This window comes from Chiloscyllium plagiosum, chromosome 37 (assembly GCF_004010195.1).
Source record: "Chiloscyllium plagiosum isolate BGI_BamShark_2017 chromosome 37, ASM401019v2, whole genome shotgun sequence".
Classification (NCBI taxonomy): Eukaryota; Metazoa; Chordata; class Chondrichthyes; order Orectolobiformes; family Hemiscylliidae; genus Chiloscyllium; species Chiloscyllium plagiosum.
In genome coordinates, this window is record NC_057746.1 from 15,352,647 (window position 1) to 15,377,485 (window position 24,839).

Consider the following 24,839-nt stretch of genomic DNA (forward strand, 5'->3'; position numbering starts at 1 on the left):
GAAATCATCTATTTTGTTAGGTGTATGGGTGAAAAGGATTATTACTTGAATGGTAAAAAGTTGCAGCATGCTGCGACAGACAGGGACCTGGGTGTCCTTATGCATGAATCACAGAGAATTGGTCTACAAGTATAACAAGTAATTCGGACGGCAAATGCAATTTTGTCCTTTATTGCTGAAGGGATTGACCTTAAAAGCAGGGATGTTACATTGCAAATGAACAATTAGCTGTTGAGGCTGTGGAGTTTTTGTCTCCTTCCTTGAGAAAGGATATACTGGCTCTCGAGGACATGTGCAGGAGGTGTATTGAGTTGATTCTGGAGATGAAGGTTTGGATTTATGAGGATAGACTAAGTCGACTGGAATTATATTAATTGGAATTCAGAAGAATGAGGGGGGGATCTAATGGAAAATTTAATTTTATGAAGCGAATAGATATGATAGAAATAGAGAGGATTTTTCCATTGACAGATGAAACGAGAACAACACAAGTTAGCCTCAAGGTTAAAGGAGCAGATTTATGACCGGATTGAGAAGAAACTGCTTCACTCAGAGGGTTGCAAATCTATAGAATTCCTTACCTAGGGAATTGCTTAACGCTAATTCAGTAAATTTAAACCTAAGATAGATATTCTTTGAAGAACAAAGAAATTAAGGGATACTGTAGGGCGCTGGTAAATGGAACTGAGTCCACGAAAAGATCCACATGATCTTGTTGAATGGCTTTGCAGGCTCGAAGGTTCAGATGGCCTACTCCTACTTCTTATGTTTTATTGTTATGTTCACTACCCACGCACAACTCAAAACGTCTTTGTCAGGTTGACGAATATGATCAGAATCTCAGTGGCGATAATGCAGACATTCAAATTAGCTGTAGGTTTTCCAACTGCCTCGATTGGTTAACTATACTCGTCCATATTTATAAGTTAAGCAGATTATTTTCTGGGCTCCTGTTGGAAACATTTTACTCTCATTTACTTTAATATCAGTGCATATAACTTTAAAGGCTTCATGTGAATTTTCAAGTAGATTGCACTATTAAACTGGTCTCTTGAAATACAGGCGGTGTCCAATAAATGACGTGTTCCCAATGGAAGATAAACATTGGCACTCCAATGAAATTAACGATAGGCCTTTGTCTGAGCAAATAATGAATCTATTCGGATGGCAACAGATGAATCTATCACACTTACCAATGAAACCGGCTTTTCCAGATTATTTGCTAATTCAGAAAAAAATCCAAATTAGTTATGTAAATTGAAAACTCAGACCTTTTGTTCTGAGCATTCGCCATGGCTCCTCACATCGTTTTTCTTTTGCTTCAGAGTTCCACTTCAGAGCCAGAAGAGGGAAGATATAGTGTGTGCTGGTAATATACAAAAACGTTTGGAATATTGATGCACAAGAAACATTCACATTGTTTTCATCCCTTTCTGTTAAATATGTATAATTCATTTGTTGAAAACAATTATCAAACATTTCATCTTGCATTCATGAGGACGTTTCACAAGAAACAAAGTGAAGAAATTCTACTTGATTCATATTACATGTTGAGTGTACCTTGTAGGTTATGCATAATTGATCATCCCAGTGTTATATATTGACAAATACATTCGAAGTAAATGGTTGTATACATCAATTACACTGGAAAACTCCAATAACTTCTATATTTTTAACTTTCTGTCTATTCAAAAAATTGAATTTTGCACTGCTGTTATTGAATTGCAGACTTTGTGACTGATTAATATTTGCTTCACTGATAATTAACATTTATTCAGATGTAACCTGTCCACATTTCTGCCATATTCTGGGAGATGCACCTACCCTCAAAAAGAACATGAGTTTCAAGAAACGGGGGTCAGTCCAGGCCATTAAATAATAATTTTATTAAAATATGCATAACAAAACAGATCTTTTCTTCAGGAAACCAAAAATCAAAATATGGACTATTGAACAACTGGTAATCAAGGCCATTTAATATTGCTGTTCTTCAGAATGATATTGACTTTTATTCATTGGAAATAACATTAAGGCAATTTCTGCACGAGACTGCGTCACATGAACATTTTGTTTTCTCTATTATTCCAAACCAGTCATTACAACAATCGACTTATTTATAAATCACGTCCTTACCTATGTTCACCATACGTTATTTTTAAAAATTGTTTCTTCTGAGCCAGTTCACAGCAAGTACGTGTTACTGGCGAGACCACCATCTATTCCACACTCTCAATCGTCCTCAGGAATAAGGTGGCGAGCTGCCAGGTTTGAACTGTTATAAAGTACGGTGCTTTTGAAAAGAAAGATTCTGGATTTTGTCCGAGTGACAATGAAGGAAAATGAGACAGACTCCATTACCCTAAATGGTGTTGAATTCTTCAGTGGAGAAAGTGAGGTCTGCAGATGCTGGAGATCAGAGCTGAAAATGTGTTGCTGGAAAAGCGCAGCAGGTCAGGCAGCATCCAGGGAACAGGAGAATCGACGTTTCGGGCATAAGCCCTTCTTCAGGAATGGGGAAAGCTGCTGGACCAACTTTCCCCATTCCTGAAGAAGGGCTTATGCCCGAAATGTCCATTCTCCTGTTCCCTGGATGCTGCCTGACCTGCTGCGCTTTTCCAGCAACACATTTCCAGCTTTGAATTCTTCAGTGCCATCGTAGGACCAAATATCCAGGAAATTGTAAAATATTTCATCAGTTGTAGAGTATGGATAGTTTTTAGGGAATAGGAAGTGTGAAAAATGCCACAGAAATGCTAACTACTGGATTTTATCTACTGTGTTAATACATTTTAAGATTAATGTTGCGGCCTAGCTGACGCAAGTTGTGGAAAGTTCCAACATCTCTTCGCAAAGATGCTGCTTCTGCATGCATTCACAGATGTATCTGTGTTGTTCTCACATGGATTAATTTGATGGAGACGATAGCTTGAAAGATAGTTCTGTGCTGATAATAACAAAAGCACTCATGGATTTTTAAGGAGAAAGTGAGGACTGCAGATGTTGGAGATCAGAGCTTAAAAATGTGTTGCTTGAAAAGCGCAGCGATTTTTCAGGAAGAAGGGCTTATGCCCGAAACGTCAATTCTCCTTCTCCTTTGAAGATGCACTTTTCCTGCAACACATTTTTAAGCTCAAGAATTTATAAACCTGATTAGGTTATCTTTGCTTTCTTGATCTATATGGACCAGACCTTTCTGGTCAGTATATAAATCAGTATTGATCGTGTCGTACATTCGCAGTGCGTTTGAACATTTTCAATACTGCTCAGGTAGAGCAGAGGAGAGAGACGCTAAAACACTGTTGAGGAGCGATTAGCATAGCTACAGATCTCATCCGGCATTGGTCGGAGAGATAGCACTGTCAGAACATTAACATTCAGGGAGTATTGTCATGGAAATGTATTAAGGGAGTGGCATTCTGTCCAAGCGTCAGTACTGAAGGAGCTCTGCATTTCAGAGGTCAGTGTGGAGAGATTTTTGCCCTCTCAGAGGATGAGTGCTGTCAGAAATGCTGCACCATCAGAGGATCAGCACTGAGGGCACTAATGGCAATCTATTACTGAGAAAGAGCATTTTTCATTGTTAAAGTGCTGCTGGACTATCAATGGATCAGAATTGAAGGCCAGTGTAACTGCCAGTCGGCCAGTACTGATGGAGCGCTGCACTGCCAACTTGTCAGTACTGAGGAACTTTGTAATAAAAAAATGTATTCATACTGTGGGTATGCTGCACTGCCAGTCAGCAAGTGACTAGAAATTCCTGCACTCTCAGAGGTTCGGTGGTAAACGACTCTCACGCTGTCATAGGATGTGGATTGAGGGGCTGCTGCACTCATATGTGCGTTTTTACAGAGGTCATGGAGTCATAGAGATGGATATCACGGAAACAACCCCTTCATCCAACCCGTCCATGCCGACCAGGTATCCTAACTCAATCTCGTCCCGCCTGCCAGCACCAGGTCCATATCTCTCCAAACCCTTTCCATTCATATACCCATCCAAAATGCAATTGTACCAACCGCTACCACTTCCTGTGGCAGCTCATTCCATATACATAACACAGTCTGTGAGAAAAAGTTGCCCCTTAGGTCTCTTTTATAACTTTCCCCTCTCACCTTAAATGTATGCCCTCTAGTTCTGGACTCCCCCACTCCAGGGAAATGCTTTGTCTATTTACCCTATCCATGCCCCAATATAATTTTATAAACTTCTATTAGGTCACCCGTCAGTCTCCGGTGCTCCAGGGAAAACAGCCCCAGCCTGTTCAGCCTCTCATTATAGCTCAAATCCTCCAACCCTGGCAACATCCTTGTAAATATTTTGTGAACCCCTTCAAGTTTCACAACATCTTTCCGATCGGAAGAAAACCAAAATCTCATGCAATATTCCATCAGCAACCTAACCAACGTCCTGTATAGCCACAACGTGACTTTCCCACTCCTGTACTCAATATTGTGACCAATAAAAGAAAACATACAAAAGGCCTAATTCACAGTCCTATCTATCAGCGACGTCACTTTCAAGAAGTAATGAACCTGTAATCCAAGGTCTCTTTGTTCAGCAACATCCACTTGGACCTAACATTTTACATGTATAAGTCCTGCCAAGATTTGCTTTCCCAAAATGCAGCACCTCGCATTTATCTGAATTAAACTCCATCTGCCACTTCTCAGCCCATTTGCCCATCTGGCCAAGATCCCATTGCAATCTGAGGTAACCCTCTTCGCTCTTCACAACATCTCGACTTTTGGTGCAGTCTGCAAACTTACTAACTGTACCTCTTATGCTCGCATCCCAATCATTTATGTAAATAACAAAAAGTGGAGGACCCAGCACCGATCCTTGTGGCACTCTACTGGCCATAGGCCTCCGGTCTGAAAAACAAACCTCTAGCACTATACTCTGTTTTCTACCTTTCAGCCAGTTCTGTATCCAAATGGCTAGTTTGCCCTGTATTCCGTGAGATCTAACCTTGCTAACCTCCTCTCATTTACCTCTCCACCCTTCAGACACTCTGCCTGTATTCCAGATGAAGGGGTTCTGCCCGAAACGTCGATTTTACTGCTCATCGAATGCTGCCTGAACTGCTGTGCTTTTCCAGCACCACTAATCCAGAATCCGGTATCCAGCTTCTGCAGTCATTGTCTTTACCCCGACCTAACCTTGCTAACCAGTCTCCCATAGGGAACCTTATCAAACGCCTTACTGAAGTCCATATAGATCACATCTACCGCTCTGCCCTCATCAATCCTCTTTGTTACTTCTTCAAAAAATTCAATCAAGATGGTGAGACATGATTTCCCACGGAAAAAGCCATGTTGACTATCCCTAATCAGTCCTTGCCTTTCCAAATACATGTACATCTTGTCCCTCAGGATTCTCTCCAACAACATGCCCAGCACCGACGTCAGGCTCACTGGTCTATAGTTTCCTGGCTTGTCTTTAAACAGTGGCACCACATCAGCCATCGTCCAGTCTTCTGGCACCACACCTGTGACTATCAATGATAAAAATACCGCAGCAAGAGGCCCAGCAGTCACTTCTCTAGCTTCCCACAGAGTGCTCGGATACAACTGATCAGGTCCTGGGGAGTTATCCACCTTTATGCGTCTCAAGACATCGAGCACTTACTGCTCTGTAATTTGGATATTTTGCAAAGTGTCACCATTTATTTCGCTACTTTGTATTTCTTCCATCTCTTTTCCACAGTAAATTTTGATGCAAAATACTCGTTTAATATCGCACCCATTTTCTGTGGCTCCATACAAAGGCCGCCTTGCTGATCTTTGAGGGGACCTATTCTCTCCCTAGTTACCCTAATGGCCGTAATGTATTAGTAAAAACCTTTTTGTATTCTCCTGAAATCTATTTGCCAAAGCTATCACATGTCTCCTTTTTGCCTTCCTGATTTCCCTCTCAAGTAAACACCTACAGCCTTTATACTCTACCAAGTGTTCACTCGATCTATCCTATCTATACCTTACATTTGCTTTCTTCTTTTTCTTAACTATACCCTCAATTTCTTTCGTCATCCAGCATTTCCTACACCTACCAGACTTTCCTTTCACCGAAATAGGAATATACTGTTTCTAGGTTCTCATTACCTCATTTCTGAAGGCTTCACGTCTCCCAGCCGTCCCTTTACCTGCGAAAAGCTGCCCCAATCACCAATCGAAAGTTCTTGCCTAATACCGTCAAAACTGACCTTTCTCCAAGTCAGAACTTCAACTTTTAGATTTGGTCTATCAGTTTCCAACACTCTTTTAAAGCTAATATAATTATGGTCGCTGGCCCCAAAGTGCTCCCCCACTGACACATCAGTCACTTGCCCTGAGTTATTTTCCAACAATAAGTCAAGTTTTGCACCTTCTCGGGTAAGTGCATCCAAATACTAAATCAGAAAATGTTCTTCTACACTCTTAGCTAATTCCTCTCCATCGAAACGCTTAACACTATGGGAGTCTCACTCTATGTCTGGAAAGTTAAAATGCCCTGCCATAACCACCCTATTATTCGTACACATCGCTGAGATCTCCTTACAAGTCTGTTTCTCAATTTCCCTCTGACTATCAGGGGGTCTATAATACAATCCCAATAAGGTGATCATCCCTTTCTTATTTCTCAGTTCCACCCAAATTACTTCCCTTGATGTTTTTTCCAGGAACATCCCCCTTCAGCAAAACTGTAATGCTATTCTTTATCAAAAACGCCACTCCACCTTCTCGCTTGCCCCCATTTCTAACCTTTCTGTAACATTTGTATCCTGGAACATTAAGCTGCCATTCCTGCCCATCCCTGAGCCATGTTTCTTCAACTGCTATGATATCCTAGTCCCACGTTCTTACCCATTCCCTGAGTTCATCTACCTTCCCTGTTAGGCCCCCTGCATTTAAATAAATGCAGTTTAATTTATTAGTCCTACCTTTCCCTGCCTGTCCTGACTCTTTGACTCGCTTCTACACTCAAATGTACCACTCTCAGATTGACCTCATTCCTCAATATCTCACTGGGTCACACCTCCCCCCACCCACCCCCACCTTGCTAGTTTAAATCCTCCAGAGCAGCTGCACCAAATTTTCCTGCCAGTATAATAGTCCTCTTCCAATTTAGATGCAAACCATCCTTCTTGCACAGGACACCTCTACCCCAAAAGAGATTCCAATGATCCAACAACGTGAATCCTTCTCCCATACACAAACATCTCAGCCATGCATTCATCTGCTCTATCATCCTATTCCTGCCCTCACTAGCTCTTAGTACCTGGACTAATCCAGATATTACTACTCTCAAGGACTTCCTTTTTTTGTACTAGGGGAATGTTGCACTGCCAGAGAACCACTATGAAGGAATGGTGCACATCTAGAGGGTCAGTACTGAGCTCCTGATGAATTGTGAGAGATTCAAAACTGAATGAGTCAGATACTGTTTCAAAGACACTGTACTATCAGAGGATCAAGACAGAGATCGCCTGACAGACAGAGACTTATTAATCAGGGAGTGACGCATTGTAGAGGGTCGCCAGAGTGCGTGAGTTGTACTCAGAGTGTTTGTAATCAGAGTTCGCCAATCTATCTGATTGTCAGTAGTGGTGAAGTGCTGCAACGCCACAGGGCTAGTACTAAGGCAACACTGCACTGTCAGAAAGTCAATAACAAGTGCTTCTCTGTTAGGGGAATACATTAAAGCCATTTTACTGTGTCGAATTATCATTACTAAAGGAGTGTTGTTCTATCAGAGTGGTAGGAGACAGAGAATGCACTGTTGGTGAGTCACCATTGAAACAGTGATGCTTTTTCAGAGTGTCAGGACAGAGGAAACACGACCCTATTAGACAGGCAGTATAGTGTGAGAGTAATATCATTACTCTGGGACGATCATTATTGAGGGAGTGTCACTTTGTCAGAAGGTCAGTCGCGAGGGAGCATAGCACTGTCAGAGGTTCCGTACTGCGGCAGACTGTTCCATGAAAGAGTCAGTAGTTAGCGAGAGGTGTGTTAACATTTTCATTTCTATGGGAGTCAGAGAGGTTCTCATGGTCAGAACGGCGGTAACAAGGGAACGCCGCAATATCAGAGAGTTAGGAGAGAGTGTTAGTTGCCGGAGCGTGCATGTGCCAATGATGCACATTCCTATGTTATTCTCAGTGTTAGAGACTGCTGAAACGGCAGAGTGCCAGTACTATGGTAACACGACACTGTCAGAGAGTCTGTCCTGAGTGCTGCACTGTTGGAATGTATTAAAGTCGCGCCGTTCTGTCGGAGGACCAGTACTGAGGGAGTGCCAGTCTCTGAAACAGACAGGAGAGAGGGAGTGGTGCACGGTTGATGAGTCAACACTGAGGCAGTGCTGCATTTCGACTGTCAGTACAGAGGGAATTCTGCTTGCCAGAGGACAGTATAATGTGAAGATACTGTAATTACTCAGAAGGTGCTGTTTTGTCAAACGTCAGCACTGAGGGATTGCCACCCTGTCATGTGCTCAGCAGTGTGAGTGTTCTTCACTATCAGATGGTCAGTACCCAAGGAGGGCTGCATTGCCAGAGAGTCAATATTGAGAGAGGGCCACACAATCAGAGGGTCAGCATTGAGGGAGTGCCGTACAAAGTGTCAGCACAGGGATAGTGCACACACAATAAGAGGGTCAGCAGAGATTATTTGCTTCACATTTTGTGAGTCAGCACTGAGGCTGTGCTGTACTCTCATAACATAAGTATTAGAGGAACACTGCACTGTTAGAGGGTCGGTACTGAGGGAGTGTTACACAGTAAGATGATACTTATTAAAAGAGTGACAGAGGATCCCGTTCTCAGACGGTCAGTGCTAAGGATGTGCTAGACTTTCAGAGGGACAGCTGAAACGCTGTGTTACACAGTCACAGACTCAGTACCGAGGGATAGCAGAACTGAACAGGATTAGTGCTGGAGGAGGGGTACACGATCAACACTTTAATACAAATAGAATGAGTGACTGTCTGACATTTCGTCAGTTCGAAGGAAGTGCCATACTGTCAGTGTCTTTAGAGAAAGTATGCTGCTCTGTCAGTGAGTCAGGAGATATTGCACAGTCAGTGGGAAAGTGCAAAGGGAGTGCTGCAATGCCAGAAGTGTACGACTGAGGTAAAGGTGCACACCTACACTGGCAGCAAAAGCGAATGATAAATTACCAGAGTTTCAATTGAAAGAACGCATGCCTGCCACAGCATCCTTCATGAGAGAGTGCCGCACTGTTAGTGGGTCAGAGAAGAGTCAGTACTGCACTGTCGGTGAGTCAGCAGTGAGACAGAGATCCGTAGCACTGACTGAATGCTGCGTTGGTAATGGTTCCATATTGACAGTGCTGTACTCTCAGAATGTCAGTAGGTCCTATATTTTTTGTCAATATTAGAGTGTATCTAATAAGAATGCACGACTCTATCTCCTACTCAGTACTGCAGAATACCTGCAATGAGAGAGTGCTGCACTGTCAGGGTGCCAGTACTAGGATTAGCCTCCATCACTAATTACTGAAGGAATTATGCACTGTCAGAGGAAAAGCATGAAGTTTGCACTGCTGTGTCAGAGGATAAGTAGTAATGGAGTGCCGCGTTTTCAGATGATCAGTAAAGAGTGTGTGCTGCACTGGAAGAGATTCATAGCAGAGAGAGTAATGTGAAAAGGCTACACTGTCAAAGGGATAGAAGAGAGCATGTGCCAGACTGTTGGCGGTGTCAGTGCTGAGGGAGTGCTACATTGTCAGAGGACAAGAGTTAAGGGTGCCCCTCTGAGTCAGAGGCAGAGTATTATGGGAGTGCTGCTTGGTCAGACGTTTTTTTAAAAACTGAGGGGTCTCACTTTTAGCGTGTCAGTAGTGAAGCAGTGCTGCATTAGAAAAACGAAAGTCCTGAGGAAATAGTGCATTGTCAGAATGTGTTTACCAGAGGAGCGCCACTCGATCAGAGGATCAGTCTTGAGGTAGTGCTGCAGGCAGAGATCGTTAATTCTGGGAATGACAGATGGTCTCACTTTCAGAAAGTCGGTGTATTGGAATTATAAAATTTAAGAGGATTAGAAAATAATGTGTGCTGTACTGTCAGACTTTTAGTACTAAAGGAATCTGCACTGTCAGACGGCCAGTACTGAGTGGCTTCTGCTGAAAGAGTGCTGCTCTGTCAGGGGGTAATTGGTGAGGAAGTTCCGCACTGTCAGAGAGTTAGCACTGAGGTAGAGTTGCTTGGCCAGATGGTCAGTATTGTCTGAGTGCCACACAATCAGAGGGTGAGTACTGAGCGATTACCACAAAATGAGTGGGCCAACACTGAGGGTGTGCCTCACAATCAGAGGGTTAGTCGCGGGTATATGCTTCACAATGAGAGAGTCAGTATTGAGGCCTCAGACGCTCTCAGAACGTAAGGACTGAAGGAATGCTACAAGGTCATATATCAGTACTGAGGCAATGTTTCACGATCAGATGACACTTACAAAAAGAGTGGCAGAGGGTCTCACTCTCAGAGGGTCAGTACGAAGGATGTGCCGCACTTTCAGAGCTAGAGTTGAATCAGTGTTTTGCACAGCCAGATGCACAGTATCGAGACATGGATGCACTGCAGAGGATCAATGATGAAGGAGTGGTGCATGATTGGATGTTTAGTACAAAGAGAGTGAGTGACAGTTTGGCTGTCGGCGAATTTAGGTTCTAAAGAAGTAACGTACTGTAAGAAGATATTAGCGATGTTCTGCTGCCCTGTCAGTACATCAGAATGGGACGAATAGCGCACTGTCAGCTGGAAAGTATGGAGAAAGTGCTGCATTGCCAGATGGACAGTACTGATGTACTGGTGCACATCTGTACTGGCATGACTAAGAGAGTGATGCATTATTTGAGTTTCAGTCGGAAAAGAAGGTTTGACCTCCAGTAGATCAGTAATTAGGGAGATGCACACTGTCAGAGTGTCGGGGAGAATGGTAACTGACCTTGTTGTTGAGTCAGCAGTGAGGCAGAGACACTGAAGGATCTGCAGCACTGATGGAATGCTACACTAGCAATGGATCCGTACTGACTTTTCCATACTGAGTAGATCGTGTAATTCTGCAATAAGAGAGTTTATGCAATAAGGGTGCGCCACTCAATCTCGTACTGCAGGATAGCGGCAATGCCAGGGAGCCGGCAATGAGAGAGTGCTGTACTGTTGGATAGTCAATACTAACGGAATGGTGCAGTGTCTGAGGATAATATGAAGTTATCACAGCTCTGTCGGATGATAAATAGTAACGGAGTGCCACATTTTCAAAGGTTCAGTAGGGATTGTGTTGTGCACTTTTAGAGAATCAGCACGAAGGCAGTACTTCACTATCAGAGATTCATAACTGAGACAGTGCTGCACTATCAAAGGATCAGTGACGTGGAAAGACTGCACTGCCAGAGGGACAGGAGAGAACGTGTGCCAGTCTGTCGGGGGAGTGCTGATGGTGTGTCAGTACTGAAATAATTCAGCACCTCAGAGGGTAAATACCGAGACAGTACTGCAAAGCCAGAAAGTCAATGTCAGATCGTCACAGCTGAGGGAGTGCTTCACTATCAGAGGACTTGAGTTAAGGATGCACCTCTGTATTGGTGGCTCAGTGCGAAGAGAGTGTTGCAGGATCAATTGTTCTAGCACTGAGAGTTTCTCACTGTCAGTGCGTCAGCAGTGAAGCAGCACTGCACTTACCGAGGATCAGTACTAACGGGCTTGCTGAAAGAGTGCTACACAAAGGATCAGTGGTGAAGTTACAAAGAGAACAAAGAACAAAGAAAATTTACAGCCCATCAACAGGGCTTTCGACCCTCCAAGCTTGTACCGATCCAAATCTACTGTCTAAACCTCTCGCTCAATTCCTAAGCATCTGCATCCCTCTGCTCCCCACCTCCTCATGCACCTCTCGCATCTTAAGTTAATCTATCGTGCCTACATCTAACACCTCTGCTGGCAACGATTTCCAGACACCCACCACTCACTGTGCAAAGCATTTGCTAAATGTATCCGCCTTAAACTTTTCACCTCCCACCTTGAAAGCGTGACCTCTCTTTACTGAATCCTTCACACTGGGAAAAAGGCTTATCTCTATATACCCTGTCTATACCCTTCATGATTTTGTAAACCTCAATCAGGTCCCTCCTCAATCTCTTTTTTTCCTAATGAAAAAAAACCGAACCGGATGCACCTCTGTATTGGTGGCTCAGTGCGAAGAGAGTGTTGCAGGATCAATTGTTCTAGCACTGAGAGTTTCTCACTGTCAGTGCGTCAGCAGTGAAACAGCACTGCACTTACCGAGGGTCAGTACTAACGGGCTTGCTGAAAGAGTGCTACACAAAGGATCAGTGGTGAAGTTACAAAGAGAACAAAGAACAAAGAAAATTTACAGCCCATCAACAGGGCTTTCGACCCTCCAAGCTTGTACCGATCCAAATCTACTGTCTAAACCTCTCGCTCAATTCCTAAGCATCTGCATCCCTCTGCTCCCCACCTCCTCATGCACCTGTCGCATCTTAAGTTAATCTACCGTGCCTACATCTAACACCTCTGCTGGCAACGATTTCCAGACACCCACCATTCACTGTGCAAAGCATTTGCTGCATGTATCCCCCTTAAACTTTTCACCTCCCACCTTGAAAACGTGACCCTCTTTACTGAATCCTTCACACTGGGAAAAAGGTTAATCTCTATATACCCTGTCTATACCCTTCATGATTTTGTAAACCTCAATCAGGTCCCTCCTCAATCTCTTTTTTTCCTAATGAAAGCAAACCGAACCTACTCAACCTCTCTTCATAGCAACAGATTCCATATCAGGTAAATTCGTCATAAACCTTCTCTGCACCCTCTCCAAAGTGGCCACACCCTTTTGGTAATGGGGCGACCAGAACGGTACACAGTATGCTAAATGCTGCCGAACCAACATTGTGCACAATTTTAACATGAACAGCCAGGACTAATACTCAATATCTGTCCGATGAAGGCAAACATACCAGATGCTTTCTTGACCACTCTAACGACCTGTGCAGCAAACTTCAGGGTACAATGGACCTGCATTCCCTGATCTCTCTGCTCATCAACTTTTCCCAAGGCTCTTATATTCACTGTATAATTCGCTCTAGAAATAGACTTGCCTAAATGCATCACCTCACATTTGCCTAGATTGAACTCCATCTGCCACTTCTCCACCCAAATATCCAGTGTATCCATATCCTTCTGTATTCTTTGACATTCCCTTATGATTTCTGCGACTCCACCAATCTTTGTGCCATCTGCAAACATGGTGATCATACCAACAGTGCCCTCTTCCAGATCATTTATGCTTATCACAAAAAACAACAATGGCCCCAGCACTGATCCGTGTGGAACACCACTGGTCACCTTTCTCCATTTCGAGAAACTCCCTTCAAATACTACTCTCTGTCTCCAGTTATTCAACCAGTTCTTTATCCACCTAGCTAGAACACCCTGCATACCTTGTGACTTCACTTGCTCTATTAGTTTACTTTGGGGAACCTTATCAAACGCCTTACTAAAATCCATGTATATGACATCTCCAGCCCTTCCTTCATATATTAGCTTGGTCACTTCCTCGAATAACTCTATTAAGTTGGTAAGGCACAATATCCCCCGCACAAAACTGATAATCCCATTTTTTTTGCTAAACATAAATAGATCCTATCCCTCAGTACCTTTTCCTTAATTCTGCTCGCTAAAGCTATTTCGTGGCCCATTTTAGCCCGCTAGATTCCATGTTTAAACAGGTCCTACTTTTCAGATATTCCCCCACGGTCTATTCTGTCCTTAGCTGTCTGGAGCTTATGTACGCTTCCCTTTTCCTTTTGGTTGGTCGTACTATTTCTCCTGTCATCCACGGTTCACAAATCTTACCTTTCCTATCCTCTGCCTTCAACGGGATACATCGACAGGTATCTGACACAATCAGGTGTTTCTTAAAAACAGAGTGAGTAACGATGCAACTGTCAATGGATCAATTGTAAGGAAGGGCTCTCCTGTCAGAGGGACTTTAGAGAAATTGTGCTGCTCTGTTAGTGAATCAGAGCCAGGGAGTATGCTGCACTCATAGAGGGCAGTACAGAGGGTCACTTCTGATGGAGTGCTACACTGCCAGCTGATCACGAAGGAGGAAATTGTGCACATCTAAAGTGTCAGTTCTGAGCGAATGATGAGCTGTCAGAGTTTAAGAACTGAGTGAGTCATAGACTTTTTCATGGCCACAATACTGATGGAAATTACCTACTATCAGGGAATGTTGCACTGTAGAGAATCAGTAGAGAATGTCAATTGCACTCATTTTGTATGTTATCAAGGTTCGCCATTCTATCTAATCTTCAGTCCTTTTGGCATGCTGCAAGGCTAGAGAGCTAGTACTAAGGTAAAACTGCACTGTCAGAGAGTCAGTGCTAAGAGCTGTGTTGTTCGGGGAATGTACTAAAGCATCATCACTGTTCGAATGATCAGTATTGATGCTGTGCCAGTGGTGAATCACCACAGAGGCAGTGCTGCATTTTCAGAGTGTGAGGACAGAGGGGATGCTGGCCTGCCAAAATAACAGTACAGTGTGATGGCAATGGCATTACTGAGGGACCATCATTATTGAGAGAATGCCACTCTGTCCGCAGATCAGTAGAGATGGGTTACTGCATTGTCAGAGGGTCAGTACTGAGACAGTCTATTTATGAAAGAGTCAGTGCTGAGCGAGTTCTATTACTCAAGAAGTCAGATTTTCATAACAGTGCAATAGGCAGTGTCTTATGGTCAGAGTTAATTTACTGGTGAGTCGCACTGTCAGAGGTTTAGGAGGGAAAGTGCCTCACTGTCAGATGTGGAGTAATGAGGGAATATTGCACCGTCAGAGGATCAGTAGAAAGTTTGAGTTGCCACAATGTTTATGTGTTAAGGGTTCACCACACTACTTGATTCTCAGTACTGGCAGAGTGCTCCAATGTCAGAGAACCAGTACAAAGGAAACACTGCATGTCACAGTCAAAAATCCCACAACACCAGGTTATAGTCCAACAGGTTTAATTGGAAGCACACTAGCTTTCGGAGCGACGCTCCTTCATCAAGTGATAGTCATCATCACTATCACCTGATGAAGGAGCGTTGCTCCGAAAACTAGTGTGCTTCCAATTAAACCTGTTGGACTATAACCTGGTGTTGTGTGATTTTTAACTTTGTACACCCCAGTCCAACACCGGCATCTCCGAATCATGTTCACAGAGTCAGTACTGAGTGCTGCATTGTTCGGGGATGTACTAAACCAGCGTCACTGTATTGAATGATTAGTACTGATGGAGTGCCAGTATTGAGTCAGCACTGAGGCAGTGCTGCATTTTCAGAGTTTGATTACAGAGGGGATACTGGACACCCAAAATGTCAGTACAGTTTGAGTACACCGTGGGAATAACCAGTACTGAGGCAGTGTCAGTATTTCAAAACGTCAGGAGTGAGGAGTGATGCACTGTTGTTGAGGCCACACTGAGGGAGTGCTGCATTTTCTAAATGTCAGCACAGAGGTAATACTTCCTCGCCAAAAGCACAGGATCGTGTGAGGGCGCTGTCATAACTCAAAGGATTCTGTATTGATAGAAGGTAAGTCCAGAGGAATTGCCATTCTGTCAGCTGGTCAGGAGTGAGGGAGTGCTGCCCTGTCAGGGAATCAGTATTTCAGGAGGGCTCCATTGCCTTACGGGTCATTGCTGAGGACGTACTACGCAATCAGTGGATTACTATAGAGTATGTGCTTCGCAATTATAGAGTCAGTACTGAGACTGTGTGGCAGTCTCATAACGTAAGTAGTGAAGAAACGCTGTGCGGTAGGTGGATCAGAACTGAAGAAGTGTTAAACGGACAGATGACACTTAACAACTGAGAAAAAGAGCTTCATACTCTGTCAGCACTAAGGCTGTGCCACATTTTCAGAGCAACAGATAAAACGGTGTGCTGCACAGTCAAAGGCTCAGGAACGAGGGATAAATTTATTGGGGAGTATGAGTGTTGAAGGATTGATGCACGGTCAGTTGATTAGTACAAAGAACGTGAGTGACAATCTAGCTGCCAATGGTTGATCTCTAAGATAGTGCCAGTGGGTCTTTCGAGAGGTTCTTCGGCTCTGTCAGTGAACTATCAGATGGAAAGTATAAATGCATTGCACTACTGACAGAATGGTACACAACTACACCTGCAACAATAAGCGTGTCATGCAATATCAGAGTTTCAGTCTAGTGAGGATCAGTAATGAGGCAATTCCACATCATCACAAGGTCAGTAGAGAGGGGTATTGCACTGTCTCCGTACTGACAGTACTGCACTTTGAGAAAGTCTTTGAGAAAATATTTCTGTGAAGTCAGTGTGTCTTTCTCTCTCTGAATCAATACTGTGAGACAGCTGTAATGCCAGAAGTTTTTTTCAGTGTCAGAGAGTCCGTCGTGAAGCACTACTGCACTGACAGAGAGTTAGCACTAGGGGAATGAAGCATTGACAATCGAAAAATATGTAATTAGAACTGGTCTATCAGATAACAAGTAGTCACAGCATGTCGCCTTTTCAGCGATCCAGTAGAGATTGTGTGCAGCACTATCAGAGGATCAACACTAAGGTAGTGGTTCAGTATGAGAGGTTCATATCTGAGAAAGTGCTGTACTATCAAAGGATCACTGATGAGGCATAGGAGAGAGGGTGCGCTGCACTCTCAGCATGTTAGCACTGTGGAGTCCTGCACTCTCAGAGGAGTACTGCACGGCCAGAAGGTCAGTGTTGAATGAGTTAAGTCCTGTGAGGTGGTCAGTGCTGCAGTGTCAGAGGAAAACAGTTGGTGGTGCCCTTTTGTATCGGAGGCTCAGTAATATGGGAGGACTTAGAGAGTGCAGCACTGACAGAAGGTCGGCACTGAGGAAAAAGTGCATTGTCAGTATTGTGTGAGTGCTGCAGTGTTAGAAGCTCAGTAATGAGGGACTGCTCGGTCAGATGATTCGTACAGACAGGATGACTTGGGTTCCCTACTCTCAGAGAGTCAGCACTGGAGGCTTGTCGGAATGGGAGAGGGACAGCTGAAAGGGTTTGCAACACAACCTGAGTCTCAGTACCGAGGGAAGGCTAAACTGCAGATTATCAGTGCAGACGTAGTGCTGCACGATAATACGTTTGCCACGAAGAGCATAAAGTGACGGTATAACTGACAGCAAGCTTTGTTTTTGTTTCTAATTCACAGCAACTGCAATTCTTTCAATGTTTAAGAAGGAAGTTCTGTTAAAGTATCAGAACTGAGGGAGATTCTCACTTTCAGAAGGTCAGGAGAATCTATGCTGCACTGTTAGCGAGTCAGCATGGAGGCAAAGCTGCACTGGCATTACTGAGGGTATGTTGCACATCAAATGGTTAATACTGAGAGCAGATGTGTGTCTCAGTGCCAGAGGATAGGACAAGAAGATCTGCTGCACTGTCAGAGCTCAGCAGTGTGTATCCACTGCACTGCATATGGGTTGGCTACACGATCTGATGCTCATTCTTTGGATGGTATTGAAAGCCAATACTGACAGAACACTGCACTGTCACACGGTCAGTACAGGGGAAGTGCTTCAATATCTGAAGGAAAGTATTCAGTGATCGCTGATCAGTTAGAAGGATTAGTTCCCATGGAGTGTCCCACGTTGAGAGGGTCACGAGAGAGCACTGCACTAATGTGAGTCTGCACTGAGACAGTGGCACTGACAGATCGTCAGCACTAATGGAATGCTGCACTGTCAATATATCAGGACTTAGATTGTTGCACTGTCAGATGGACAGTATATCTTCTCTGCCGTACTGTCACCGAATCAGCACTGATGGAATGCAGCACTCTCAGAGAAGTTGAACTGAGGGACTGCTGCAGTGTCCAACGGTCAGTAATGAGGGAGTCTCTGCAATGTCAGCCAGTAGAGAAGCTGTGCTGTACTGGGACAGAGTTGTCCATGAGGAAGTGCAGCACTGTCAGTTTATTAATATTGAAGGTTGCTCCAATGCTAGAAAGCCAGTATTGAGGGAACGCTAGGCTATCACATGGTCAGCACTGAGGGATTGTTACACTGTCAGAGAGTCAGTACAGAAGGAATGGTGCACTCCATCTGAAGCTCAGTACTGCGGGAATGTTGCAATGCCAGAAAGCCAGTATTGACAGAATGCTACACTGTCGGACAGTAAGTATGGAGGAATGTTTTTTCACATCCTGAACGTAAGTACTACAGGAGTGATATATTATAGAATGTCAGAACTGAATGAGTCAGAGACTGTCATTTGATCACCATCCTGAGGGAAGTGCACATTATCAGAGGACCATGAGAGAGTCGACCTGACTGTCAGAGTTATTAATCAGGGATTGGCGCACTGTGGAGTGTCAGTAAATAGTGTGAGATTTACTCTGAGTGTACATAATCATGGTTCACCAATCTATCGGATTCTCAGTACTGGGGGACTGCTGCAATTCCAGAAACCCAGTACTGAGTAATGCACTCTTCGTGGGAATGAAATAAAGTGCTACTCTGTCGAACGATCAGTGCTGAGGGAATGCCAGTCTGTCAGAAAGTCGGGAAGCAGGGAGTATTTCACTGTTGGTTAATCAGCACTGGGGCAGTCCGGCATTTTCAGAATGTCAGATGAGATCGAATACTGCCTGCCAGAAGGACAGTACAATGTGAGGACACTATCTTTAGTCAGCTAGGGTCATTATTAAGGGAGTGAGATGCTGTTACTGGTGCAGTAGTGAGGGAGTAATTCACTGTCAGAGGGTGAGTAATGAGGGTGTGGTGTACTGTCATAATGTCAGCACTGAGGGACTGCTGCACTCTACGATAATTGGCACTAACAATGAACGACTATCTCACTGTCAGACTGATAACGGCACTGTTAGAAAGTTCATACTGCATGAGCACTGCACTGTCAGTGATACATTCTGAGGGATTGTCAACGCTTCTTAGTACCAATAGTAATTGAATACTGTCAGATGCTCTTTACGAATGGAATGCTGCACTGTTCGACCGACAACACTGAGAGAGTGCTGCAATTTTAGTATTGACAGACAGCAGAGGGCGTGCAAAACTGCAAGCATACCAAATGACAGTCTCTGACTCATTATTTTCTGACACTCTATAATATATCACTTCCATAGTACTGACGTTCAGGATGTGAAAATCATTCCTCCATACTTACTGTCCGACAGTGTAGCATTCCATCAGTACTGACAATGTGACAGTGCAGCGTTCCCTCAGTACTGGCTTTCTGGCATTGCCACATTCCCGCAGTACAGAGGGCGTGCAAAACTGCAGTGCTGATACGTCGGAGCATCAGTAGTGAGTGAGAGGTGTATTTTCAGAGTTTCATCTTTGAGGAAGTCCAATTTTCAGAACTGAGTAGGTCAATGAATGTCTGATGGTCATGGGCATGTCTCGGGGCGTGGTGGGTGTGATATCGTGTGGGGTGGTGTTCGCTGCAATGCCAGAGAGCCAGGACTATAGAACCACTGCACTGTCAGAGAGTTAATAGCAGCACACACCATCTGCTGAAATTCCGATTGTGAAATGCACACTGCAGCATTGTCAGTGCAGCATTCTGGCAGTACTAACAATTTTTCAGTGCCTCTGTCTCAGTGCCTACTATCTCGTATTTCCAGACCCTCTTCCAGTACAGCACTTCCTCAGTTCTAATGCTCATCATAGAGCATAATTGTCCTGTTACAGTGCAGCACACCGTCAGTACTGACCATCTGACAATGTACCGGTATCTCAATACTGGCTTTCTGCCATTGCAGCATTCCCACAGTACTGGTTCAGATGGAGTGATTCTCCCTTCTTACATACACTGTGACAATGCAGCACTTCCTCATGACTGATACACTGACAGTGCTGCAATTCAAACTCTGTACAACTGCAGTACAATTCTCTACTGACTTTCTGGAAGTGTAGGGATCCATTCAGTACTGACCCACGATCAGTGTAACAACGTCTCCATTAAGAATCTCTGACAGTGCAGCATTGCCTCAGTGCTGATTTGTTAGATGTCCAGCATGCACTGTCCATCTGCCAGTGTGACACACAGTCATGAAACATTGACAGTGGAGCGTTCCGTCAATGCTGATGGCCTTTTGCTTTAAATATCAAAGAAATGTGCCCTTTGAATGATAAGGTCAATATTAACGTTCTTATGACAGTACTTCAATGATGCCACAAAGATATCTATCTGGTGAACTGGTGCATAATTGCCTTTTAATCAACATCAAGCTGCATTCATCGGGTCTTCGGACATTTCTCTCAAATGGTGCGCTTGCTCACTGAGGAATTGTGCACGTCTACAGACTTTGGAGAAAATCACAGAAGAAAATGCATCATCCTTTTTGTAGAATGAGGTGTGAGGCACTATTTCATGTAAGAACACCGAAAACAGTAACAGAATACAGTTAATCGCGAGCAAGAACAAAATATGAACTTAACAGGCAATAATGTGGACTAGGGGCCGAGATTATGGTGCTGGAAAGGTGCAGCAGGTCCGGCAGCATCCGAGGAGCAGGAGAATCGACGTTTCGGGCATAAGCCTTTCATCAACCCTCCTGACGAACGGCTTATGCCTGAAACGCCAATTCTCCTGTTTCTCAGATTTTGTGTTAAGTTCTGTAAGCATCTAAGATCTGATAAAGAAGTTTAGGCAGCGAGCTTCACTTAACCTTGTAACATCAACAGCCAGATTGATTTCTAAAATGAAGGTAGAACAAAAATACAATTTAAACTCTGCCAGCCCTCCCCGCCAGAATGACCATCACCCACAAGAGTTCTTGCCACTTAATAACTTTCATATGCTTGAACACAGAGTTCCTTGTAGAGTGGCTGGAACCAAATCACATATGTCAACCTCATTATCTGCCGATTTTGTTTTGGCATTTAACCACAATGCTCCTCAAAATTGTTGAAACATCTGCAGCACTTTTGGATTAATAATCAACCTACAATTAATTTCCAAGGCTGGCTTCAAAAAGAAACAAAGGCTCACTTGGTCTGTTTTCTTTTTAATACAAGTTGTTACCCATAGTCCAAAGTCATCTTTGGTTCCAATTCAGTTGCAATTTCACAGTTCTGATCCAAATTTGATTAAAAAGGAAAATCAAAACAATGACAACCACAGAGGGCAGGGATGACAGAGTGATAATTGGTGGTAAGTTTTACATGAGGCTCAATATGACTCAGTACTGAGGTGAGGTTGAGCAGGCAGGCATATACAACATTGCCATTTCGAATACATCAATAATCCCATTATTTTAAATGTGAAATTGATTTAAAGGTGCATATTTTAGGTGCCATTATTGTCACGTGGCTTTTAGTAGAAAATGGTCAGCTCCTGAACGTATTCAAGAAGGATATAAAAACATTGATAGAATATACATTAATGTTAACCTATTGTTTTTACAATGACTGTTTATGTCTTTCTGCATTCACAACATTTTTTGATCATTTTATTCACTTTCGAATGATAATGAGAATTCGGTGACATAAATTTCAATCAACGTTCTCATAACTTTACAAACTATTCTGAGGAAACCAGTGAACACATCATAGTAGTAAGGAGAAAGTGAGGACTGCAGATGCTGGAGATCAGAGTCTAGATGGTGGTGCTGGAAAAAACACAGCAGGTCAGGCAGCATCCTAGGAGAAAGAGGATCGAAGTTTCGGGGAAAATTCCTAATGAAGGGTTTTTCCTGCCCCTCGGATGCTGCTTGACTTGCTGTGCATTTCCAGCACCACAATTTCAACAACATCGTAGTCAGCCTGTTGTCAATTATCCCTGATCAGAGAGTTTAACATACTCAACCATCCATAATACACTCCCCAATGATTATAGATATTTGCAAAATGTGCTTGCCAGAGTTGACCAAAGACGCAGGGTTGTCATCCAATTTACACACATGATTGAAAAATTAAAAATAAAAATTCTTACTTTTTCGCCTTGAAATGTCACAGGACCTGTGTATCCAATGCGGATTCTTTCTAAAACAAAAATAACACTGATTTTGCAGCATTTAAACCCATCGATACAGTTTTGAAAGAGAATGCTTAATGAGTAAGGACGGGGTTTTTCGGTCCACTAAAATTATACTGACGAAGAGACATCCTCGTGACGATCAAAGCACAATATATTTCTTCACAGTTTAAAAAATGACTTTTTTTCATACATGCCTTAACATCTACGTCTCTGGGCACCTCTAATTTACTTGTCTCCCATCGTTAAATTAATTTCAAAGCGCTAGCAGTTGGCGTTTTTCACTTCCTGGATTGCTGCCCGTGAGACTACTAAATGTAACTGACTGACCATACTTTATAACAACATCCCCCCCATCCCCCCCCCCAACATGGTGAAAAGCTCCGCTAATTTAATGTTTGGACATGGGAAATCCATGCCACGGTGGATCACCACGCACTTCTGAGCTGTGTTCTTCTATGACATTCTTTGTTGGACCTGCATCATGACATCCCTTTAAATCTAGTGTGACAGATGAGTTGGGGAACATCTTTGGGGGGGAAGTAACATCCAGGAACCGTTTTCAATCCTGCTGACTTGACAGGACACAAGCTGACCTTGTTCTCACACTTTCGGATGTGAAACGGTTGATCATTGACCCACATCTGCTTTAGAATGAAATTTGTTGATATTGGATTATTCTTTTTTTTAAAGTGAAGGAATACACTGACACAAACATTATTTTTCAACACTGCCCTCAGAAGTCTGTGTATTCAGTGTTCACATGAGATCGTAGAATCAAACCAATGAAAGTTTTCTTTAATCATTACCCTTTGCACGGAAATTAATAGCTAATTAAATTATTAACGATTAATTAATTACTAACTAACAGCTAATTGGCCAAAGAGACCGATGAGATCATTCTTAATTTAAACCAAATCCTTCCGGTAAAGATGTTGAAGTTTGTGAGAGCAATTGGAATTGCATGCACTTTCTATTCGAAGATCCATAAGTGGTCAGGTAGCTTTAAGTTCAACATGTGTGAAGCCTAGCTCCTAATCAATATTCCTTTTCTTTTGTGTTTCATTTGGGCTTCATCAGTGGTAACTCTACATCAGAGTGAACTGATAGAAAAAACAACAGAAACGAGTGAATCTCTCAGAAACGGGACAACATTGCTTGATACTCAAAATCGGAGTTCTTACAAAACAGGCGAAGTAATCTTCATTGCGATTGTGACAGGATCTCTGAGTGTGGTAACCCTCGTTGGGAACGTTCTCGTCATTATCTCCATCAAAATAAACAGGCAATTGCAAACTGTTAACAACTACTTCATTTTCAGCTTAGCCTGCGCTGATGTCACTGTTGGTGTAACGATGAATTTATTCACCATTTACAGTCTCCTTGGCTACTGGCCTCTGGGTCCAGTAGTGTGTGATTTATGGCTTGCAGTCGATTACGTTGTCACCAACGCATCTTCCATGAATCTCCTTATCATCAGCTTTGACCGCTACTTCTGTGTGACCAAACCGCTTAGCTACCCCGTGAGGAGGACACCAAAGGTTGCAGGCATGATGATCGCAGCCGCCTGGGTGTTGTCATTTTTTGTGTGGGCTCCTGCCATTCTCTTCTGGCAGTTCATCGTAGGGCAGCGGACAGTCAGTGAAGGAGAGTGTTATATACAGTTCCTCTCTAATCCTGCTGTCACTTTCGGCACTTCAATAGCTTGCTTCTATCTCCCCGTCACTATCATGGTGATTTTATATGTGTTCATATCACGTGCGAGCAAAAGTCGAATAAAGATGGATACAAAAGAGTCTGAATCTAAGAAGGAACCAGTTTCTCCCAGCCCAGAGGTGGGTAACATACTGAAATCAAATCAGAGCAATATATCAGATTCATCTGATGGGCTGCCACAATTGAAAATGCCAAATGGCACAATTCATGGAATAATATTCGATCACTGTGGTGAAAGAGAGGAGGAGTTCTTGAGTGCCTCAACTCCTTTCAGCATGATTTCATTAAACAGGAAGTTGGAAGGGTCTATCCGTGAGAACGGAAATGTCTGTAATACGATGGACTACAACAGACTCTTTCATATAAAGATGGTTAATCAATCACAAAACAGTAATTACCATGAAACCATTGCAGATCTTAGCAGCAATGACGGGAAGGATCGAGGGATCACAAAAACAAATACAACGAGTAAAAGAATCCATACCACTGCTCAGAAGAGAAAGGTCACAGTAAGCAGAGAAAAGAAAGTAACTAGGACCATTTTGGCAATTCTCCTAGTATTTATTATCACGTGGTGTCCATACAATGTCATGGTACTCATTCGTACTTTCTGTTCCATCTGTGTTCCAAAGACTGTTTGGGACATCGGATATTGGATATTTTACATCAACAGCACAATCAATCCAGCCTGTTACGCACTTTGTAATGCTACTTTCAAGAAAACCTTCAAACATATTATCTTGTGCCAGCACAAGAAAATTGGTGCCAAAAGTTAAAAAAAGCAGAAACCATCAGCAAAATGTCATGAGCAGTCCTTGTAAAGTGATTATTATGACTTCCAAATATGTATTTAAATCTATGTGCATGTGATTGTGTTTATTCTGTCAGAAAAGACTCAAGTAGACATTTACACTTGTCGTTTTGGAAGCACACTTTAGTAAGATCAAATTAATTCATAATGTCTGTTATAAATATATTTTTGCTGACGATTTGTGACTCGGCTGGGAGATTGACTTGCTCAATATCCAAATTGCATAATGATTTCGTGTGGCTTGTCAGTTTGTTTAGTATTAATGGAAAACAATTAATCATTGCGGTGAAGGAAATGAGAAGAA

At 43.1% G+C, this 24,839-nt stretch overlaps 1 protein-coding gene across 1 annotated transcript in view; it reads left to right on the forward strand.

The window, feature by feature from the left end:
- Window positions 1–24,500, forward strand: part of LOC122541229 (muscarinic acetylcholine receptor M2-like) — a 38,411-nt gene extending 13,911 nt beyond the window's left edge. The window contains exon 3 of the mRNA XM_043677848.1: window positions 23,089–24,500. Coding sequence (XP_043533783.1) covers window positions 23,089–24,500 — 1,412 coding nt within the window. The remainder of the gene's footprint in view (window positions 1–23,088) is intronic.
- Window positions 24,501–24,839: the final 339 nt, after the last annotated feature.